This window comes from Vipera ursinii, assembly GCF_947247035.1.
Source record: "Vipera ursinii genome assembly, chromosome: 2".
In the NCBI taxonomy this organism is placed as follows: Eukaryota; Metazoa; Chordata; class Lepidosauria; order Squamata; family Viperidae; genus Vipera; species Vipera ursinii.
Genome location: NC_139513.1, coordinates 292,521,873 through 292,544,739, shown reverse-complemented (window position 1 = coordinate 292,544,739; position 22,867 = coordinate 292,521,873). Strand labels below are relative to the sequence as shown.

At 47.4% G+C, this 22,867-nt stretch overlaps 1 protein-coding gene across 1 annotated transcript in view; it reads left to right on the top strand.

The window, feature by feature from the left end:
* Positions 1 to 4,615: 4,615 nt before the first annotated feature.
* Positions 4,616 to 22,867, top strand: part of LOC310634685 (AT-rich interactive domain-containing protein 3A-like) — a gene marked incomplete at its 5' end in the record, with an annotated part of 60,512 nt that continues 42,260 nt past the window's right edge. Inside the window, 1 exon segment of the mRNA XM_083353219.1 lies at positions 4,616 to 4,841. Coding sequence (XP_083209345.1) covers positions 4,616 to 4,841 — 226 coding nt within the window.

Here is a 22,867-nt window from a genome sequence, read left to right as displayed (position 1 = left end):
CCTTCTTCTTTATCCCTCACTTTTCTTTTCCCTCTTTTCCCCCTTTTTGCCCTATTATCTTTATTTTCATGGCTATTTTTATATATATACACGAGAATCTCAGAATAAATAAGGTAAAGGTAAAGGTTCCCCTGCACATGCGTGCTAGTCATTTCCGACTCTAGGGGCCGGTGCTCATCTCCGTTTCAAAGCCGAAGAGCCAGCGCTTGTCTGAGGATGTCTCCGTGGTCATGTGGCCGGCATGACTAGACGCCAAAGGTGCACGGAACGCCATTACCTTCCCACCGTAGTGGTCCCTATTTTTCTACTTGTACTTTTTACGTGCTTTCGAACTGCTAGGTTGGCAGAAGCTGGGACGAGTAACAGGCACTCACTCTGCTATGCAGCACTCGGGATTCGACCCACCAAACTGCCAACCTTCTGATCAACAAGCTCAGCGTCCTAACCCACTGAGCCACCACGTCCCTTGTTCAGAATAAATAAATAGCAGAATAACCAAGTTGGAAGAGACCTTGGAGGTCTTCTAGTCCAACCCCCTGCTCGGGCAGGAAACCCTGAAAATCGGAATAAAATTTAGATTAAGAAAGACAGGGAACTGGATCTCCTCTGGATTTGAACCCCGAGCCACTCCTCGGAAATGGATCCCCTCCCCTGGACACCTGATCCCTAATGTAGCCTGGATCTCTGGACCACTAGGAGAAAAAAAAGGGGGAGATGGTTATTCAAGTGGCTTGTTGCTCCCTTAGGCCGGCGGGGAACCAGGTGCAGGGATTTCTAGCACCTCTGCTAGCCACCAAGTGTAGGAAAGGTCCTGGGTCTTTTAATTTCTTTCTTTCTTCCCATTTGTATAGCTGCCCAGCTCTAGCAAAAGCTTCTGGGAACTTGCAATTCTAAAACTGTAGAACAATTAAAAACAATAAAATGATAGAAGCAGCCAGAAAATAAATGCAAACATCAGCCTGGAGAGTTAACCAACTAAGAGTAAAGCTGCGTAACAGAGCCCTTAATAGCTCTGAGGCCCCAGGCCTGGTTATATACAGGTAGTCCTCGACTTACGACCGCATTTGAGCCCAAGATTTTTGTTGCTAAGTCAGATAGTCGTTAAGTGAGCTTTGTCCCATTTTAAGACCTTGCTTGCCACAGTTGTTAAGGGAATCACACGGTTGTTAAGTGAATCTGACTTCCCCACGGGCTTGGCTTGTCTGATGGTCGCAAAAAGGGATCAGGTGACCCCGGGATACTGCGACCGTCATAAATAGAAGCCAGCTGCCAAACGGCCGAATTTTGATCACGTGACCCTGGGGATGCTTGCAACAGTCGTAAGTGTGAAAAACGGTCGTAAGTCGCTCTTTTCCAGTGCTGTGGTAACCTCGAACGGTCACTAAATGAATTGTTGTAAGTCCAGGGCTACCTGCAACCAACTTTTTAAAGCCTTGAGAAAGGCTAACAGGGCTGGGGCCATTTTAATCTCTGAGGGAGGATGCTCCATAGAGGCCTGGATTAGAAGGCCTTCCAAGTTCCTTCCACCTCTGTTTTTCGGTATTCCGTTCTGGAAAAGAAGCAACAGGTGGAAGATCATTAAAGAGAGAAGCCACCTAGAATTAAGGAGAAACTTCCCGACAGTCGGAACAATTAACCAGCGGAAAGGCTTCCCTCCAGAAATGGTAGGTGCTCCATCACTGGAGGATTTTAATTTGTTCTGAAACGGTATAAGTGGAGGTCTTCAAGACAGGACTGGACAAACATCGGTCCGGAACGGTGTAAGATCTCCTGTCCAAGTAGCGGGTTAGACTAGAAGACCTCCAAGGTCCCTCCCAACTCTGTTATTGTGTTACTCTGTTACTTAATGGAATGGCTTCCCTCCAGAAGTTGTGGGTGCTCCGTCACTGGAGGTTTTTCCAAGAAGAGACTGGACAGTCATTTGTCTGAAATGGGATAGGGTTTCCTGCTCCAGTGGGGGGGGGAGGGTTGGACTAGAAGACCCACAAGGTCCCTTCCAATTCTGTTATTCTTTTATTCTGCTTGCATTTGGACTGGCCTCCCTACCTGCTTTCCCCCCCACTTCAATTCCTGGCAAAGGGAGGAGGGGAAGGGGGCAATAAATAATTCCAAGGTCAGCTCTGCCCCAACTCTTTCCCAAAGCCGAGTTAATGTTTGCAGAGGGAGCCCCCTGTGCCCTCCTCCCCCCTCCCTTGGGGGTTTAATGACCTGATTGGTTGCATTATCAACCCCTATTAAGGAGGCTGGTCTATAAAATGGTGTTAAATATTAAGCACGGATTAAGGATTGGTGGAGATGAGGGTTTGGGAGGTAGGCAAGGAGGCAAAGGAATCTGGGTGGGGGAGAAATATAACAGGGGTGTGGGGGTGGGATTTGGGGAGGGTTGTGTTGTGTGTGTCTGGGGGTTTCAATGCAGGGACAAAGGCCACTGGAAATTCTGGCCAGACAGGATTATATCAAGATATTTCTGCAAGCAAGCAAGGGAAGAATCTTTGGGGAAGTGATCCGAGGAAATTTTAACAGAATAACAAGAGTTGGAAGGGACCTTGGAGGTCTTCTAGTCCAACCCCCTTCTCTGGCAGGAGACCCTATACCGTTCCAGACAAATGGCTGTCCAATCTCTTCTTAAAAGCCTCCAGTGATGGAGCACCCACAACTTCTGGAGGGAAGCTGTTCCACTGATTAATTAACAGAGTAACAGAGTTAGAAGGGACCTTAGAGGTCTTCTAGTCTAACCCCATGCTTGAGCAAGAACTCTTCAAACATTCCGGATAAAAGGCTGTCCAATCTTTTCTTAAAAACATCCAGTGTTGAAGCACCCACAGCTTCTGGAGGAATTTTCTCCTTAGGGTTTCCGTTTGGGTCTCTAACGATCTTCCAGAATTACAGAGTTGGAAGGGACCTTGGAGGTCTTCTAGTCCAACCCTCTGCTCAAGCAGGAGAACCTAGACCATTTCAATTAATCAGTCAATCAGTCAATCGATCAATCGATCGATCAATCAGAATAAGAGCTGGAAGGGACCTTGGAGGTCTTCTAGTCCAGGGCTTTTCAACCAGTGGTACGGGTACCACCTGTGGTACATTGGCACCTGGCAGGTGGTACGCGACCATCCTAGAAAAGTGGTAGCGGGGGAGGGGAATGAGCTGAACCGGTGGCAGCACCGCACAAGCCTGAGCAAGAGACGGCTAAGAGCTGCAGGGCTATCAGGGCTCAGCAGAAGCGCCAGGATCAGTGCTGCTTTCCAGCTGACCGGTGCTTCTTCGGGGCTGTCAGGGCTCAGTGGAAGCGCCAGGATCAGCGCCAGGCTCCAGCTGGAACTCAGCGCTGATCCTGGCGCTTCTGCTGAGCCCAGAAGAAGCGCCGATCAGCTGGAAATTTGAAGCATCTCCAAGGTCAGATGCTTGGCAACTGATTCATATTTATGACACAGAGAGAGAGAGAGAGAGAGAGAGAGAGAATGAACTTTGGCAGGAGACTTGATGCTGTCATTCAGCGGTTCCGGCATGTTTTGTCTGGGCTCTTTCCAATTTTTCTAACAGCGCCAAATGTGTGGCTTTTTGTGAAATTGTAGCACAGGAAAAATCATCCCCACCAGGGCGGAGAATCCGTTTCTTGAGGCTCTTTCTAAAGAGTTAACAGCCAGGGCTGGAAGGATTTGGATGCAATTATATTTTTTAAAAATAAAATTATGGCATTGTGACAGCCTGGTTCAGTCTGTGGTCCACCATAAGGATTGGACTCCCAAGGCTATAATCCCCAGGCCACAACATAACCAGATTTATGGGGCCAGAGACCAACAAGACAGAAATGGAGGAAATTGCGTGCCAGCTTCATAGCCGCCAAACATTCCTACACTGATAGTTCAGCTAAATATTACAAGTAGTCCTTGATTTACAACAGTTCATTTAGTGACCGATCAAGGTTGCAACGGCACTGTGAAAAGGGATTTATTGCTGTTTTTCATACTTATGTCCGTTGCAGCATTCCCCATGGTCACGTGATCGAACTTTGGATGTTTGGCAACTGACTCATATTTACGACGGTCGCAGTGTCCCAGGGTCACGCGATCCCCTTTTGTGACCTTCTGACGTGCAAAGTCCACGTGGGAGCTAGATTCGCTTAACAACCGTGTTGCTCACTTAACAACAGCCTTCATCATTAAACGAATGGTCCTAAGCTGAGAAATACCTGTGTTTGTATTTAGAAAAGGACTTCCAGTCTGCACACGTCATTTACTAAATTTTGGAAAATTTATCTAGCCCCTACTTGCTGACGGCAACTCTAGGCGGCTTACAGAAAAATAAAACACCATGTAGAAAAAATTAAAATAATAAAATAATAATAAAATAGCAACCCCCCCAACACTCCCCATTGGCAACAGCACACGCACTTGTGCCAGCCATTTAATGGGCTCCATCTGCTGGCAGAACCACGTTTTCAGGAAGAGTGGGGGGGCAGTCTAATTTCCAGAGGGATGATGTTCCAGAGGGAGGGGGCCACCACGGAGGAGGCCCTTTTTCAGGGTCCCGCCAGATGTATTTCCTTAGGGAACGGGACCCGTGACATTCCTTGCCTCCTCGCTCTGGTGGGTCGGGTGGATGTGACCGGCAAGAGATGGTCCTTCAGACAACCTGCTCCCAAGCCAGGATCAACCAGCCCCTTGAATTGTACCCGGAAGCAGATCGGCAACCAACACAGCTCCCGCAGGAGAGATCACCCATGTGCACACCTGCGTCTGCAGAAAACCATGCGGGCCGCTGCATTTTGCACCGACTGGAGCTTCCGGATGCTTTTCAGGGGCAGACCCAAGTAGAGCGCGTTGCAGTAGTCAAGATGGGAGGTGACTAAGGTGTGAGTGACCGTGAGTAGGGATTGTCGGTCCAGGAAAGGGCGTAACTGGCACACAACCTGCAGTTGCGCAAAGGCTCTCCTGGCCACAACTGCCACCCGCTCTTCATGTGGGATTTAGGGGTCCAGGAGAGCCCCCAGGTTATGCACTGGGTCTGTTTGGGGCAAGGCCACCCCATCTAAGACCAAAGGTGGCAATTCTCCATGAATCAAAGAACCCCCAAACCAGAGCCACTCAATCTGACTAGGGTTCAATTTCAACCCATTATTGATTGTTAAGTCAAGGACCACCTGATACTTTATTTTTTTTTATAAGCTCCCTAGAGCAGCAGCCCCCCCAACCTTTGGGGCACCAGGGACCGGTTCTGTGGAGAGTTTTTTTCTGCAGACCGGAGGGGATTTCATGATTTTGCGTGCTGCCTGCATCCCATGGATGGTGCTTAGCTTGTTTGCGCGGCTCGGTTTCGGGCATGCCTTGGACTGGTGCCGGTCCATGGCCCGTAGGTTGGGGATCCCTGTCCTAGAGTCCCTGAATGTGAGTGGGCATCTGTTTAAATTCTCTAAATAAAGGAATGAATCAATAAAAATAAAAGATGTTGAGACTATGGAAAAAGTTCAGAGAAGAGCAACCTAAGTAGACGATCCAAGACCTGGAGACTAAAAACACACGAAGAACGGCTGCAGGACTTGGGTCTGGCTAGTCCAGGGATAGGCAACCTTGGCTCTTTTATGACTCGTGGACTTCAACTCCCAGAATTCCTGAGCCAGCCATGCTAAGGGAAAAGGGAGAGGTTTTCAAGCTGAGCCATGCCAGCTCAGGAATTCTGGGAGTTGAAGTCCACGAGTGATAAAAAGAGCCAAGGTTGCCTACCCCTGGGCTAGTCTAAAGAAAAGAAGAAATAGGGGAGACATGATAGCAGTGTTCCAGTATTTGAGGGGCTGCCACAAAGAAGAGGGGGTCAAATTATTCTCCAAAGCACCAGAGGGCAGGACAAGATTTAATTTAATTTAATTTAATTTATTAATATTTCTATACCGCCCTTCTCCCGAAGGACTCAGGGCGGTGAACAGGGCAAGAATAAAAATACAAAGTTAGAAAAGTTAAAAAATAATTAAATACATGCCCATATACTAAAAATACATCTTAAAACCCCAATAAAATAACAATGACAATAACAACCCCCCCCCAGTCCCCTCATCAGGCCAGGCCAGCTTATTCAAAAAAGTATGTTTTTAGCTCGCGGCGAAAGGAACGAAGATCGGGCGCCGTCCGGAGCTCCACCGGAAGCTGATTCCATAGCTCCGGGGCGCCCACAGAGAAGGATCTCCCCCTGGGGGCCACCAATCGACATTCTCTGACCGGTGGCACCCTGAGGAGGCCCTCTCTGTGGGAACGCACATGGCGGAGGGAAGTTGATGCCGGCAGCAGGTGTTCCCTAAGGTACTCCGGACCACTGCCATGAAGGGCTTTGAACACCATTACTAGTACCTTGAATCTCACCCGGAAGACAACTGGCAACCAATGCAGCTCGCGGAGCAGAGGTGTAACATGGGAGTATCGGGAGACTCCCAACACAACTCTCGCGGCTGCATTCTGTACCAGTTGGAGCTTCCGGGTGGTCCTCAAGGGCAGCCCCATGTAGAGAGCGTTGCAGTAGTCTAGCCGAGAGGTCACGAGCGCGTGAGTGACCGTGCATAGATCATCCCGGCTTAGATAGGGCCGCAACTGGCGCACCAGGCGAACCTGGGCGAAAGCCCCCCTAGTCACAGCCCCTATGTGGTCTTCCAAGGTGAGCCGTGAATCTAGGAGGACTCCCAAGTTGCGAGCCCTATCTACGGGGGGTAATAGTTCACCCCCCATAGAAAGAGGTGGAATATCCGAATAAACCCGGGATGAAGGTATGCAAAGCCACTCAGTCTTGTCGGGGTTGAGTTGGAGTCTGTTCCTCCCCATCCAGACCCGAACCGCCTCCAGGCAACGGGACATCACGTTGAGGGCATCACTGGGGTGGTTTGGGGTCGAAAGAAAAAGCTGGGTATCATCAGCATACTGATGATACCCAACTCCAAAACCACGAATGATCTCACCCAGCGGTTTCATATAGATGTTGAACAGGAGAGGCGAGAGGACCGACCCCTGAGGAACTCCACAAACGAGAGACCTCACGGTCGACCTCTGCCCTCCTGCCAACACCGACTGCGAACGTCCCTGGAGATAGGAGGAGAACCACTGTAAAACCGTGCCTCCCACTCCCAATCCCCTGAGACGCCGCAGCAAGATACCATGGTCGATGGTATCGAAAGCCGCTGAGAGGTCTAATAGGACCAGAACAGAGGAGTGTCCCCTGTCCCGAGTACTCCAGAGATCATTCACCAGCGCGACCAAACAACAGTTGGAAGCTGACCAAGGAGAGAAGCAACCTGGAATTAAGGAGAAATTTCCTGACAGTGAGGACTGTGGAACAGCTTGCCTCCATAAATCGTGGGCGCTCCATCACTGGAGATTTTAAAAAAGAGACTGGACAGTCACTTGTCTGAAATGGTGTAGGTTCTCCTGCTTGAGCAGGGGGCTGGACTAGAAGTCCTCCAAGGTCCCTTCCAACCCTGTTTTCTCTTCTCTTCTCTTCTCTTCTCTTCTCTTCTCTTCTCTTCTCTTCTCTTCTCTTCTCTTCTCTTCTCTTCTCTTCTCTTCTCTTCATCAGCTTTTGCATCATTGCAATGTTGGAAATGTTCTCCCTCTCTCTCTCTGCCCCATAGCTGCCCTATAACCACTTCTGAGACAGGGTCCTATGGATTTGAACTGGGCTTCTCCAGGGAGCGTTCTGTCTCTCCCTGTCCTTCCTTAACACGCCTTGGTCCCACGAGCGTTAATAAAAATCAAAGCTTTTCATAAACATTAACTTACTAATGCCTCCGTCTGGCCCCATGGCCATTAAACGTTAATTGAGTAGATTTAGATTTTGACACTTAGCTGCAGGAGCTGGGGCTTGCAGTGGGCAAGGTCAGGCATTGTGCCCCGCTTGGCTGGCTGTGAATTAACCAGGTTTAGGCTGTTTCAGAGGGAGGAGGCCTTGACCCCAAACCTGGCCTAACCTAGAACTAAGAGAAGCAACCTAAAATTAAGCAGAAACTTCCTGACAGTTAGAACAATTAATCAGTGGAACAACCTGCCTCCAGAAGCTGTGAATGCTCCAACCCTGGAAGTTTTTAAGAAGAGACTGGACAGCCATTTGTCTGAAATAGTATAGGGTTTCCTGCCTGAGCAGGGGGTTGGACTAGATGACCTCCAAGGTCCCATTCTATTCTGTTCTGTTCCGTTCTGTTCTATTCTAAACTGTTATTCTATTCTATTCTATTCTATTCTATTCTATTCTATTCTATTCTATTCTATTCTATTCTATTCTATTCTATTCTATTCTATTCTATTCCATTCCATTCCATTCCATTCCATTCCATTCCATTCCATTCCATTCCATTCCACTTCACATTTTCTATTCTATTCTATTCTATTCTATTCTATTCTATTCTATTCTATTCTATTCTATTCTATTCTATTCTATTCTATTCTATTCTATTCTATTCTATTCTATTCTATTCTATTCTATTCTATTCTATTCTATTCCATTCCATTCCATTCCATTCCATTCCATTCTATTCTATTCTATTCCATTCCATTCCATTCCATTCCACTTCACATTTTCTATTCTATTCTATTCTATTCTATTCTATTCTATTCTATTCTATTCTATTCTATTCTATTCCATTCCATTCCATTCCATTCCATTCCATTCCATTCCATTCCATTCCATTCCATTCCATTCCATTCTATTCTATTCTATTCTATTCTATTCTATTCTATTCTATTCTATTCTATTCTATTCTATTCTATTCTATTCTATTCTATTCTATTCTATTCTATCCCAGCTGCCTTTTCGATCCATTCAGCAAACTAAAGTCAATATTTGGTTTTCTCCAAGAACTAATTGGAAGTGGGAAAGATACCTCACCCCCCCTCTTAATTCCAGGCCTTTCATAAACAGGGTCCAGAGTGTGACCTTTGCCCTTGGTATCCACAGACCTAAGTCCTTCCACCTCTAGAAAGGGAGGAAAATTGGAGTGTATAGGCAGAGAAAGTAAATATAGAGTGCCAACAGGGAAGACAAGATGAATAATAGTCAAGGAAACTAGTCAAGGAGAGAAGCAACCTAGAACTAAGGAGAAACTTCCTGACAATTAGAACAACTAACCAGTGGAACAACCTGCCTCCAGAAGCTGTGAATTCTCCAATACTGGAAGTTTTTAAGAAGAGACTGGACAGCCATTTGTCTGAAATGGTATAGGGTCTCCTGCCTGAGCAGGGGGTTGGACTAGATGACCTCCAAGGTCCCTTCCTCCTCCTCCTCCTCCTCCTCCTCCTCCTCCTCCTCCTCCTCATTATTATTATTATTATTATTATTATTATTATTATTATTATTATTATTATTATTATTACTAGTCCTTGACTTACAACAGTTCGTTTAGTGACTGTTCAAAGTTACAAAGGCACTAAAAAAAAAGACTGTATGACACAATTGTAATTTTTCACAATTGCAACCGTTACAGCCTCCCTACGGTGACGCGAACAAAATTCGGACGCTTGGCAACTGATTCATATTTATGACGGTCGCAGAGTCCAGGGGATCACGTGATCCCCTTTTAGGATGCCTTTTGGGATGCCGGATTCACTTAATGACTGTGCTCCTAGCTTAACAACTGCAGGGATTCACTTAACAACTGCGGCAAGAAAAGTTGTAAAAGGGGGCAAAATTTGCTGAGCAAACGTCTCAATTAGCGATGAAAACTGGGGCTCAGTTGTGGTCGTAAGTCGAGGACTGCCTGCAATAAACTCAACCTGGTTGGAATCTTAATTGGGAGTTTGAGGCATTGCGCAGAGGGCAGCCTCTGCTTTGTTAATGGCTTGATATATTATGCAGAGCCAGCAGAAGCGTTTATAATGCCGTTCGGTTTTTATGATTGATTTTCTTAATGCTTTATGGAATTAGATTGTAAATAAATTATAGTTATGAACATGTGGCATCCAGAAGGTGTCAGCTCTTAGTAACCACACGGAATAGATTTTCTCCTGTCTACCCAACCACCTTTTCTAACACAGACTCCATCCCCGTGGTAATTGTGCCCACCGGCTTTACAACAGGTTGTCGTTTTCGTCTCTTTCCTTCTGCCTTTCTCATAGGAGGGCTAGGTCTTCGGGGTCCTTGCTGCTCTTTGAGCTTGGTTGTTGTTCTGCAGATGTTGCATGACCTGGCTAGCTAACATCAGCAGCGGTCAGGCATCAGGATGTTCAGTTGATCCTAGCCTGATCATGAAACGTCTGCAGGAAAACAACCAAGCGCAGACAGCACCAAGGACTTTCTCTTTAAACAACTAATCAAAGTTGCTGCATCTCTGACTGGCATAACACAGTTGCCCAAAAGCTTTGCAAGCCAGTGCTAGCTATATTTAAAAACCCCGCCCCCACCTCCAATGCTTCGAGATGTAAATTTAATAAATAATAACTCATTAAAGCAGCTGCATCTTTTTTCTGGGATAACACGGCTGCCGTAAAGAGTTGCAGATTGGTGCTAGTTTACATCCCATAATACTTTGGAATCCAACACAAACCATGGCACAAGCTTAATTTCGACTGTGAACTTTAATCCATCAACCCTGCTACTGTGACTTGGAAAGCTTCCCAGCCCTGCCAACCATTAAGGCTGTTGTTTGATTGCTCACTCAATCAGAATAGGACTGGAAGGGACCTTGGAGGTCTTCTAGTCCAGCCCCCTGCTCAAGCGGGAGACCCTCTACCATTTCAGGCAGATGGCTATCCAGTCTCTTCTTAAAAATCTCCAGTGATGTAGCACCCACAACATCTGAAGGCAAGCCCTTCCACTGATTGCCCTCACTGTTAGGAAGTTTCTCCTTAATTCCAGGTTGCTTCTCTCCTGGGTTAGTTTCCATCCATCGTTTCTTGTCCTGCCTTCAGGTGCTTTGGAAAATAGGTTGACCAGTGAGTCCTTCCTTCTCATTAGGTGGCCAAAGTATTTGAGTTTTAGCTTCAGGATCTGGCCTTCTAAAGAGCAGTCAGGGTTGATCTCCTCTAGGACTGACCGGTTTGATCGCCTTGCAGTCCAAGGGACTCGCAGGAGTCTTCTCCAGCACCATAGCTCAAAGGCCTCAATTCTTTGGCGCTCAGCCTTTCTTATGGTCCAACTTTCACAGCCATACATTGCAACTGGGAAGACCATAGCCTTGACTATACGCACTTTTGTTGGCAGGGTGATGTCTCTGCTTTTTAGTGTGCTGTCTAGATTTGCCATGGCTTTCCTCCCCAGGAGCAAGAGTCTTTTAATTTTTTATAAAGTGGTATTAATATAATATGTGGTATTAATATAATACTAATATAATTAGTGGTACTAATATACTAATACTGTATGGAGGGACACGGTGGCTCAGTGGGTTAGGATGCTGAGCTTGTCGATCAGAAGGTCGGCAGTTTGGCGGGTCGAATCCCGAGTGCCGCATAACAGAGTGAGCGCCTGTTACTCGTCCCAGCTTCTGCCAACCTAGCAGTTCGAAAGCACGTAAAAATGCAAGTAGAAAAATAGGGACCGCTACGGTGGGAAGGTAACAGCGTTCTGCGCGCCTTTGGCGTCTAGTCATGCCGGCCACATGACCACGGAGACGTCCTCGGACAAGCTCTTCGGCTTTGAAACGGAGATGAGCACTGGCCCCTAGAGTCGGAAACGACTAGCACACATGTGCGGGGGAAACTTTACCTTTACTAAAATAAAGTGGTACTAATATTAATTCAGGTTCTTTGGAGAATAGGTTGACCCCCTCCTCTTCTTTGTGGCAGCCCCTCAAACACTGGAATGCTGCTATCATGCCCCCCCCGAGTCCTTCTTTTCTTCAGACTAGCCATACCCAGTTCCTTAGGCTCAGAGGCTCTCTTGTTGTGTCTCAGGCTTGGGGCCGTGTCCCAGCCAAAGAGAAAGCCACTGTGGTGGACTTTGATGCCCACATGGCCACGGCCGAGGCAGGGCTGAGTGACCTGCCACCTTCTGAAGGACATCTCCCCCCACCTCTTCTCCTGGAGGGAAGGCAGCCGGAGGGCCCCTCTCGCTGCTCCGATTGATCCTGGGGCTTGACAGTTTAATTCCTCCGTTTATAGAGGAATATCGCTCTATTGACGGGGTTAAATGAGTTACTAATTATATCAATATAAACATGATTAAAAGGGGGCGCTTTTGCTGAGAGGCGGCTATTAAGGAAGGGCGGGGGGGGGAATTGAACAATTGGCATCTGAGTAAAAGAACAGACCAGGAAGGTGTGTGTGTGTCTGTGTGTGTGTGTGTGTGTGTGTGTGTGTGTGTAAAGCCCATAAATTCTGCTGGAGCAAAGTGCGCCTTTCCTTGTCACTATTCCGAGGACTTTGCCTTTTCATTCACAGGGCTTGAATCTGAAATTCGGGAATCTTAGGGGAAAACCCAGGCAGGCGAGCTTTGCAATCAGAGCCTTTCAGTTTGTAGGATCCTTTGGGGGTGAAGCCAAATGTTGGGGGGTGGCGGGGGGGTTCCCCAGGGGTAAGGCTGACATCATGAGCAAGATTCTTGCACAAATGCAGCCAGAGAGTTATTTATGAGTAATCTTCGACTTAACGAGCACATTTTTTTGGCCTCATTTTACAACCTTTAAGTGAATCCCTGCAGTTGTTAAAGTTAGTAACACAGTTGTTAAGTGAGCCTGGCTTCCCCATTGACTTTGATGGTCAGAAGGTCACAAAAAGAGGATCACGTGACCCCGGGACATGGCAACCGTCAGAAATACCTGCCGCAAGTACCTGAATTTGGATTGTGTAACCCTGGGGATGCTGCCACAGTTGCGAGCATAAAAAAAAACCTGGTCACTTTTTTCCAGCGCTGTTGTAACTTTCAACGGTCACTAAATGAACAGCTGTAAATCAAGGACTATCTGCATTGCATTTCCAAGAGAGGCAAGTTAGCTAGAAGGAGGTAATTCTTTAGGCTAGGGGGGGTTCCCACTTTTGCAGCTGCTGGGAGTGTTTGGGAGATGGACAACCTGTTTGTGCGTGCATTTGCAAAATAGTTAACAGATTAACAGAATTGGAAGGGATCTTGGAGGTCTTCTAGTCCAACCCGCCCCCCCTGCTAAGGCAGGATACCCTGTACCATTTCAGACAAAAGGTTGTCCAATCTCTTATTAACAACCTCCACAACTTGTTCTTGGCAAGCGAGCCGCTGTATAAATAAATAAATAAACCTTTATTGTCAAAGTACAACATGTGTACATTGAGATTAGCTGAGCCTCCCCCCCCCCCCGTGCTCTCTCCCCCCAACACACAGTGACAACAAACCCTCCATTCCACCACACTATGTGAAACAACTACACCACACACCGGCCTCTCAAGTCAATTCTGCATAAGATTATGTCCCATTTAAAAGCCTAACAGCCCACAGATAAAAGCTATTTTCCAGCCTGTTGGTACGGCTGGCTATATTCCTATATCTCCTACCGGATGGTAGGAGAGTAAAGAGATACCGTCCAGGGTGTGAGTCATCCCTGAGAATCTTCCTCACTCTTCCAAGGCAATGAGCCCTGGCGATGTCAACCAGTGGTGTCAGGGGACAGCCCACAATGTCTTGTGCTGTGCTCACCACCCTCTGTAATGCTTTCCTATCCGCGGCTGTCAGACCAGCATACCAAACCACAATACCATACGAGAGGGCGCTCTCTATAGTAGACCGGTAAAAGAGGGTCATTAGCTGTTGTTCTACCCTGTTCTTCTGCAAGACCCTAAGAAAGTGAAGCCTCTGTTGGGCCTTTCTAGCCACCTGAGTTGTATTAACTTTCCAGGTAAGATCTTTGCAGAGGTAGACTCCCAGAAATTTAAAGGAGGAAACTCTCTCTACAAAGTTCTCCCCGATGTGAAGTGGGGCAGGTTCTTCCTTTTTCCTCCAGAAGTCTAACACCATCTCTTTCGTCTTGCCAATGTTTAGGTGCAAGTTGTTGTTACTACACCATATGGATATTTTTTGTACCTCCACCCTATATGCTGTCTCATCCCCACCTGTAATAAGACCCACCACAGTTGTATCATCTGCGAACTTGATTATCGCAGTGGATCGGTCAGATGATACACAATCATAAGTGTATAAAGAGTACAGATAGGGGCTAAGCACACAGCCCTGTGGCGTGCCGGTGCAAAGCTTCAGGGGGGTGGACAAAGCAGACCCGACCCTCACTGTTTGTAACCGATCCCTAAGAAAGTCTTGAATCCAATCGCAGATGGCGGGGGAGAATTTCAAGTCAGTCAGCTTCTCGATGAGAATGCTCAGCAAAATGGTGTTGAAAGCCGAGCTGTAGTCAACAAAAAGCATCCTGACGTGATTTCCAGGCTGTATGTAAAACGAAAGCAAAACCAGCTCCTGCTTGCAATGATTATGTTATCTAGTTGGGTAAAAAAAAAATCTGCAAGAAAACTACCAAGCTTGGGGAGCCCCAAGGTCCCCACAGTTCAGCTTATGCCAGAAATATTTTCTACTTTCCTTGTACTTATTTTTAGTGTAGCTTGTAGCAGTGAGTTCCCACGGGGCCGATGCTGCTTGCTTAGGTGGGGAAAATCCCAATATTTTCTTTGAATGGCTTTCAGGTCCCGCCCTTCCCTGCTCATGAGTCGGGAAGGGGGGAGGAATTAGTTGTTGGTTATTTTCTCATCATTTTACAGATTTGGCTGCCTGCCGCCTTATCAGTCTAAGCGCAAACAGACTCCCAGCTAATCGGCCATTTGCATGCAGACTTTGGTCGTCAAGCCGTGAACTTTTCACGTCGAAAAATGTCTGCCCTATTACCCCACTGGAGACGTGCCAAGCCGGTCACCTCCTGCCTGGCTGCCCGGCTCAACTTTTCCGGTGCATTCTTCCTCGCAAATTTTGAACCAATTTGGAAAAGTAGGAAGGTAGCAGTTCAAACCTTGGTTTCCCTGATGCCGACCAGGAAGCTGGCAGCAGAGAAAGTGAGGAAGAGTTTTAAACCGTGGTTCTTACTTGTGGGTGTTCTGCAGGACGGATCATAACCTGCTTCCTCACGCCTCCCTCCTAGTACAGGTAGTCCTCGACGTATGACCACAATGGAGCCCAAAATCTAGGTTGCCAAGCAAGATAGTGGCTAAGGGAATCTTTGCCCCGTTTTACGACCTTAAGTTCTTAAGTGAATCACTGCAGTTGTTAATCTAGACATACGGTTGTTAAGTGAATCTTTGCGTCCCCGGTTGACTTTGCTGCTTGGAAGGTCGCAAAAGGGGATCACATGACACCCCCCCCCAGGATCCTGAGACCGTCGTAAATATGAGAAAGATGCCAGAATGTCAATCACATGACCACACGATGGTCATAAGTGCGAAACACGGTCACGTCACTTTTTCCCACTGCCGTTGTAACTTTGAACGGTCATTAAATGAAGGCTGTAAGTTGAGGACTGCCTGTATCATAGAGTTGGAAGGGGGAGTCAGAGGTCATCTAGGTCAACTCCTTGCTTGGCGTGGGGTCTTCTTAAGCCTTTTCAGAGGGAACCGTTCGAAGTTATGACACTGAAAAAAGCGACCTAGGACTGTTTTTCACACTTAACGACCTTTGCAGCATCCCCCCTGGTCATGTGATCCAAAATTCAGACGCTTGACAACTGCCTCATATTTTTTGACGGTCTCAGTGTCCCGGGGTCAAGTGATCCCCTTTTGCGACCTTCCGACATGCAGAGCCAATGGGGAAGCGAGATTCCCTTAACGGTGGTGTTATTATTCACTTAACAACTGAGGCAAAAATAGGTTGTAAAATGGGACAAACTTCACTTAACAACTGTCTCGCTTAACAACAGACATTTTGGAGTCAGTTGTGGTCGTAATTCGAGGACTACCTGTGTTGAACAAGGAATACCTTTCTTACAAGCGCAGGCCGCTGCTTAACCCTTGGGGGGGTCTCTGAAAAGGATAATTTTCTTTTGAACCAGAGAAAATCTGGTATCTTTACCCAATCACTTTCCATCTAAAACAGGGGTGTCAAACTGCCGGCTTGCGGGCCGGAGCGTCACGGAGAAACCGTGCCCATCCCATTTTCGGCAATGGGAAAAAGTTCCGATACGTCGTGCGACGTCACGAGTTTGACATGCCTGATCTAAAAAGAGACCATAAGATTGAGGATTTAACCATAGTGTGCCCTTCCTTCGTGAAATTTTTATGGCTGGAAGAAAAAGTGACCCGTGTTGTAATAAAACAGGCTCGAGAGGTGGATCATATCCTGTTGCTCTTCTTAAGGAATGTATGACAGAATAACACAGCTGGAAGGCAGCGTGATCTAGTCCAACCCCCTGCTCAGGCAGGAAACTCTATACCATTTCAGACCAATGGCTGTCCAGTCTCTCCTTAAAAACCCACAACTTCTGGAGACAAGTCATTCCGCCAGTTAATTGTTGTCACTAGCAAGAACTTTCTCCTTAGTTCCGAGTTGCTTCTCTCTTTGATTAGCTTCATTCCGTTGCATCTTGTTCTGCCTTCAGGCGCTTGGGAGAATAGGTGGGCCGCCTCTTCTTTGGGGCAGCCCCACAAATATTGGAAGAACTAAGGAGGAAACTTCCTGACTGTTAGAACAATTAACCAGTGGAACAACCTGCCTCCAGAAGCTGTGAATGCTACAATACTGGAAGATTTTAAGAAGAGACTGGACAGCCATTGGTCTGAAATAGTATAGGGTTTCCTGCCTGAGCAGGGGGTTGGACTAGATGACCTCCGAGGTCCCTTCCAATTTTTATATTATTATTATTATTATTATTATTATTATTATTATTATTATTATTATTATTATTATTATTATTATTAATCATCACACAGTCAGCCAGATGTTCAGACTGGATTTGGCATTTTTGTCTACCTAGTGAGTCCTTACCGAGGACCTGGGATAGACAGATGTGGATGTTTGATGGTGTTACAGATATCGTCGCAGGATAGAAGCAGTTCCTAGTAAGGCTGCCTTTTGCAATTGACTAATGGCGAATTTGTCAATGCCGATGATGGTGTTCAAGTGGTGATCCAGTTGTTTTGGGATGGCACCCAAGGCGCCTCTTACTATTGGCACTACCCTTGCTTGCCTTTGCCCCAGTCTTTCTATTTCTATTTTTAGGTCTTTGTATTTTGTGATCTTCTCCAGTTCTTTCTCATCTATTCTGCTGTCTCCAGGCACTGCCACGTCCACTATCCAGACTTTTTTCTTTCTTTCTTATCGACAATTGTTAAGTCCGGGGTGTTACGTTGCAGGTGCTTGGATGATGATGATGTCACCTCTAGTCCTTCTTTTCACTAGACTAGTAAAGGTAAAGGTAAAGGTTCCCCTGCATGTGCGTGCTAGTCGTTTCCAACTCTAGGGGCCGGTGCTCATCTCCGTTTCAAAGCCAAAGAGCCAGCGCTTGTCCGAGGACGTCTCCGTGGTCATGTGGCCGGCATGACTAGACGCCAAAGGCGCACGGAACGCTGTTACCTTCCCACTGTACTGGTCCCTATTTTTCTATTTGCATTTTTACGTGCTTTCGAACTGCTAGGTTGGCAGAAGCTGGGACGAGTAACAGGCGCTCACTCTGTTACGCGGCACTCGGGATTCTACCCGCCAAACTGCCGACCTTCTGATCGACAAGCTCAGCGTCCTAACCCACTGAGCCACTGCGTCCCTAGACTAGACTAGACATACCCAATTCCTGCAACAGTTCTATATGTGTTTTAGCCTCCAGGTCCCTAAAGGCAAGAGAAAAGGACATTACAGAACACCTGAGTCTGAAAAATCCAGCTATTTTGAATTCTGCTCCCTTGCAATCAACCTCTCGCAAAGCTGATTATCCTTACTGTGTTTATTTACCGACTAACTTATTTATAGTAGCCCTAAGGATGCCTCGGTTGCAAACTTCCTGGGCAGAACCGGTGGGGAATTTGCAAAGCATCCTGGCTTGAATTCTTTGGGAAGGCAAGAGGTGGAAAGAGATTCCTGTGTGCTGTCACCCCAAAGGCATCCAGGAGCTCTTCCGGTTCCTTGCATAGGACAGAAAAGCACAGCGGGCAAGTTAAGGAGTCTTTATTGACTGGAACTCCAGGAGTGAAACTGGAGCAATGGCAGTTCAAAATACAGATAGCCCTTGACTTGCAACTGTTCATTTAGTGGCTGTCTGAAGTTACAACAGCACTGGAAAAAGTGGCTTATGACCATTTTTCACAGTTGCGACCTTCGCAGCATCCCCCTGGTCAGGTAATCAACATTCGGATGCTTAGCAACCGGTTCATATTTATGACGGTTGCAGTGTCCTGGGGTCACGTGATCCCCTTTAGCAAGCCAACTGAGTGGAAGAGCCAGATTTATTTAACAAACCCGGGTTACTAACTTATCAACCACAGCTGATTCCCTTAACGACTGCGACAAGAAAGGTGGCAAAACGGGGCAAGGCTCACTTCACAAATGTCTGGCTTAGCCACAAAAGCTTTGGGCTGAGTTGTGGTCGTAAGTCGAGGACCACCTGCAGTTCATGGAGAGAAACCGCACAGCCCAATCTCGTGATCCCTGTAGGTCCCTGTCAAGCGCGCTCCCCAAATTCAAATTCTCTCTAATTCTGCCGCAAGCTCATCGTAATTTGCTTTGGGAACTCCTTGCCACTGGGATAAGCATTGGCTTCGAAAGGTCGCAGGAACATTTGGATAAATGCATCGAGAAGAAGCGTTTAGGAGAGGGGAGAAAGTTAGAAAACTGATTGATGAGATGATCCCTTTGATCAGACGCCCCACAGGAGGGTAACTCTTCCAGCAATGCTGGCCGGGAATGATAGAATGGTTGCTTAGGCACCAGGAGAGGAACTGAGACAGGACTGGCTCTTCAGACAGACAGACAGACAGACAGACAGACAGACAGACAGAGGACGTAAGGAAAGGAAGGAGAAAGAAAAAGGGAGGAAGAAAGAAATTAACAAAAAAGGAAAGAGGGAGGGAGGAAGATTGGAAAGAAGGAAGATAGGAAAGAAGGAAAGGAATAGGGAAGGAGGGAAGGAGGGAAAAGGACAGAGGGAGGGAGGACAGAAGATAGGAAAGAAGGAATAGGAAGGAAGGAAGGAAAGATGACGAGGAAAGGAGGGAAGAAGCGAAGGAAGATTAAAGGAGAAAGGAAGGGAGGGAGGAAGACAGAAGGAAGAAATGAAGGAAGATACGAAGATAGCAAAGAAGGAAGGAAGGAAGGAAGGAAGGAAGGAAGGAGAGGGAGGGAGAAAGAAAGAAAGAAAGGAAAGAAAGAAGGAAGGAAAGAGATGGGAATGAGAGGTAAGAAAGGAAGGAAGGAAAGAGAGGGAGGGAGAAAGAAAGAAAGAAAGAAAGGAAAGAGAAGGAAGGAAGGAAGGAATTAAGGAAGGAAGGAAGGAAGGAAGGAAGGAAGGAAGGAAAGAGAGGGAGGGAGAAAGAAAGAGAGAAAGGAAAGAAAGAAGGAAGGAAAGAGATGGGAATGAGAGGTAAGAAAGGAAGGAAGGAAAGAGGGAGGGAAGGAGAAAAAGAAAGGAAGGAAAGAAAGAAAGAAGGAAGGAAGGAAGGAAAGAAGGAAGGAAGGAAAGAGATGGAATGAGAGGTAAGGAAGGAAGGAAGGAAGGAAAGAGAGGGAGGGAGAAAGAAAGAAAGAAAGAAAGAAAGAAAGAAAGAAAGAAAGAAAGAAAGAAAGAAAGAAAGAAAGAAAGAAAGGAAAGAAAGAAGGAAGGAAGGAAGGAATTAAGGAAGGAAGGAAGGAAAGAGGGAGGGATGTAGAAAAAGAAAGAAAGGAAGAAGGAAAGAAAGAAGGAAGGAAGGAAGGAAGGAAGGAAAGAGATGGGAATGAGAGGGAAGGAAGGAAGGAAGGAAGGAAGGAAGGAAGGAAGGAAAGAGATGGGAATGAGAGGGAAGGAAGGAAGGAAGGAAGGAAGGAAGGAAGGAAGGAAGGAAGGAAGGAAGGAAGGAAGGAAGGACAGTTTCTGGGTTCCACACCACAGGCAGACTTAGCACAGTGTATCTAAAGCCATGTTTTTCAACCTGGGCAACTCGAAAAGATGTGGACCAACTCCCAGAATCCCCATCCAGCCACGTTTGGAAAAAAAAAGAATCTGGAAGGGTTCAGTCTCCCAGAGGCAGCAGTGAAGTCACTCTGCCTTTTGCACGGGGAGGGGGCTGAGAAGGTGAGAGACCCTCCAGCCCCCCTGTTTGTCTCAACAGGCCAAAAAAAAAAAAAAAAAGAGAGAGCAAAGTCCTTGTTCCTGACTCCAACCCCCCCCCCGCCAACTAACAGCACGGGTGTGGGGGGGGCGCGGGAATATTATCAAAGGCTCCCTTCAGCAGAGGGCTCAGATCTCTGACGAAGCTCTTTTGCCTTCGGCTTTGCAACTGCCTCTGCTTAAAAGGCAACCTTTGACCCCGGTTCCACGAACATGTTGATGCATCTTTGGGCGACTCCCCCCGCCGCCCGCCCCCCCCCCCAGATAAAAGGGGAGAGGTTAATCAACGGTGGAAAATGAGATACCAAAGTTTTGAGGTCACACCTGGGTTTGCTTGCCGCAGCGTCAGGCTGCAAAGAGTGGCGGTGGGCTGGGCTGGGCGAGCCTTCCTCCCGGGCTGCGCCACGGCTGGGTGGGTGTGGGGTGCCTACCCACCCCCCCCAGGCTGTGGCCACGAGGAAGGGGTCCAGATGCCTTTTGCAGCCCCCAATCGCCTTCCGTGTGCAGCAGCAGCAGCAGCGGCCGTTTGGCATTGCATCATTTTGTGGCTTTGCACTAAATTACTAAAGGTGGGCCACTATGACCCCCTTTGCCACCTGTGGACTTCAATGCCCAGAATTCCTGAGCTGGCAAGACATGGTGGGAAAATAAACGCTTGGCAGATTCATTATTTTTTTTTTGCAAATGTGGCTGGCTGGGGTATTCTGGGAGTTGAAGTCCACACCTCTTCAACTTGCCCAGGCTGAGAAACACAGTTTTAGAAACACGGTGCTATGTCTCTTCTTTCTTTCTTTCTTTCTTTCTTTCTTTCTTTCTTTCTTTCTTTCTTTCTTTCTTTCTTTCTTTCTTTCTGCCTTCCTTCCTTCCTTCCTTCCTTCCTTCCTTCCTTCCTTCCTCCTTTGCATTACTCCTTTTCCTTCGTTTCCTTCCTTTCACTCATCTTCCTTCTTCTTTCTCCCTCCTTCCCTTGCTTTATCTTCCTTCCATCTTTCTTCCTTCCTTCCTTCCTTCCTTCCTTCCTTCCTTCCTTCCTTCCTTCCTTCCTTCCTCCTTTGCATTACTCCTTATCCTTCATTTCCTTCCTTTCACCCTTCCTTCCTTCTTTCTCCCTCCCTCCTTTCTTTATCTTCTTTCTTTCTTTCTTTCTTTCTTTCTTTCTTTCTTTCTTTCTTTCTTTCTTTCTTTCTTTCTTTCTTTCTTTCTTCCTTCCTTCCTTCCTTCCTTCCTTCCTCCCTCCCTCCCTCCCTCCCTCCCTCCCTCCCTCCCTCTCTCTCTCTCTCTCTCTTTCTTTCTTTTCTTCCTCACACTAATCTTCCTTCTTTTCTTCCTCCTCCCCCCCCCTCCAGCTGCCGGGGGGGGGGGGGAAACCATGCCTCCCAGGCTAGGGTCAGAGGATGGGATCCAGAAGCTCTTGCCATCAGTTCTGCCTCAGTTTTTCCTAGGAGACAGAGGGAGGTGGGGGGCGGGGTGGGGGTGCTGATCTCTTAGGCTCAGCAGGCCTTGGGCCATTGCTGAAGGGAGAACACGGGGGTGGCTTAATTATCCGGAAAGGTCCCCCAAGCTTTCTCAGAAGTCTTTCACCTAAATCACTCTGGACTGACTCCCCGCTTAAGATGGTCTATTTCAGCTCCCCCTCTCCAGCTTTCTTTCTTTTCGCAGCTTCCGCAATTTCAATGCTCTTTTCAAAAATCCTCTTTCTTCTTTTCCGCTTCCTGATCTGCTGTGGAAATTCAGAGCTCTTTGTCTGCCCCTGGGCCATCCATTCTCGATTGCTGAGTTTTGTTTCTTTTCTGTTGGCTTTAAATTCTCACCCCGTTTCCTTGGGTGGGATTGATGTCTACAGCCCCTTCGATTAGCACTAATTTTTTTCCTTCATGCCTCCTGACTTTTATGGCTGCCGATCGATTCCACCCCCACCCCCCCGTCCTGCCGTTTGTCACAGTCGGTGGAGCAACGGTTAGCGGCAAGCCACCCTCGGCCCGGAGAAGTGTTGGCAGTCACCCGAGGACCAGGCGGTCTGACTGCCCTGCTGAGTGGATGGGAGGACATAGCACCACTAGGTGAGCCAGAAGAGGAGAAGGAGGACGGTGGGCGTGGGAGGCGGTACCCAGGCAAGAGTGAGGATGAGGATGGTGACCCAAGGAGAGGCCGTTATCCTGCAAAAGGCAGGAGATCATTTGGCTGGCTGGCCTTTCTGAAGGACCTGGGCCGTGTAGGCAAAATCCATCCCGGAATGAGCAACTTAGACATGCAGGCTAACAGTCCACAACAGCCCGATCAAGGAACTACCAAGAACTCTCCCACCAACGCTGACAGGGCAAGCAGAGAGCAAACCCCATTTCCTTCTAGCCCTGTTATCTAGCTGGGTAATGAAACGTCTGAAAGAAATCAAGTCAGTACAGAAAGCATCAAGTCAGTACAGAAAGCATCAAGTCCACAGTCCTCCTCCTCCTCTCTGCAAACCCCTTTCCCTTCTAGCACTGATGACATTACCTAGTTCGGTCATGAAATGTCTGCAAGTGAACAGCCAGGTTCAGGGAGCAGCTAGGACCCCATAGTTGTCCTCTTCTTCCTCCTCCTCTTCCTCCCCCTCCTCCTCTTCCTCCTCCTCTTCACAAACCCCTTTCCCTTCTAGCACTGATGACTTTACCTAGTTCGGTCATGAAATGTCTGCAAGTGAACAGCCAGGTTCAGGGAGAAGCTAGGACCCCA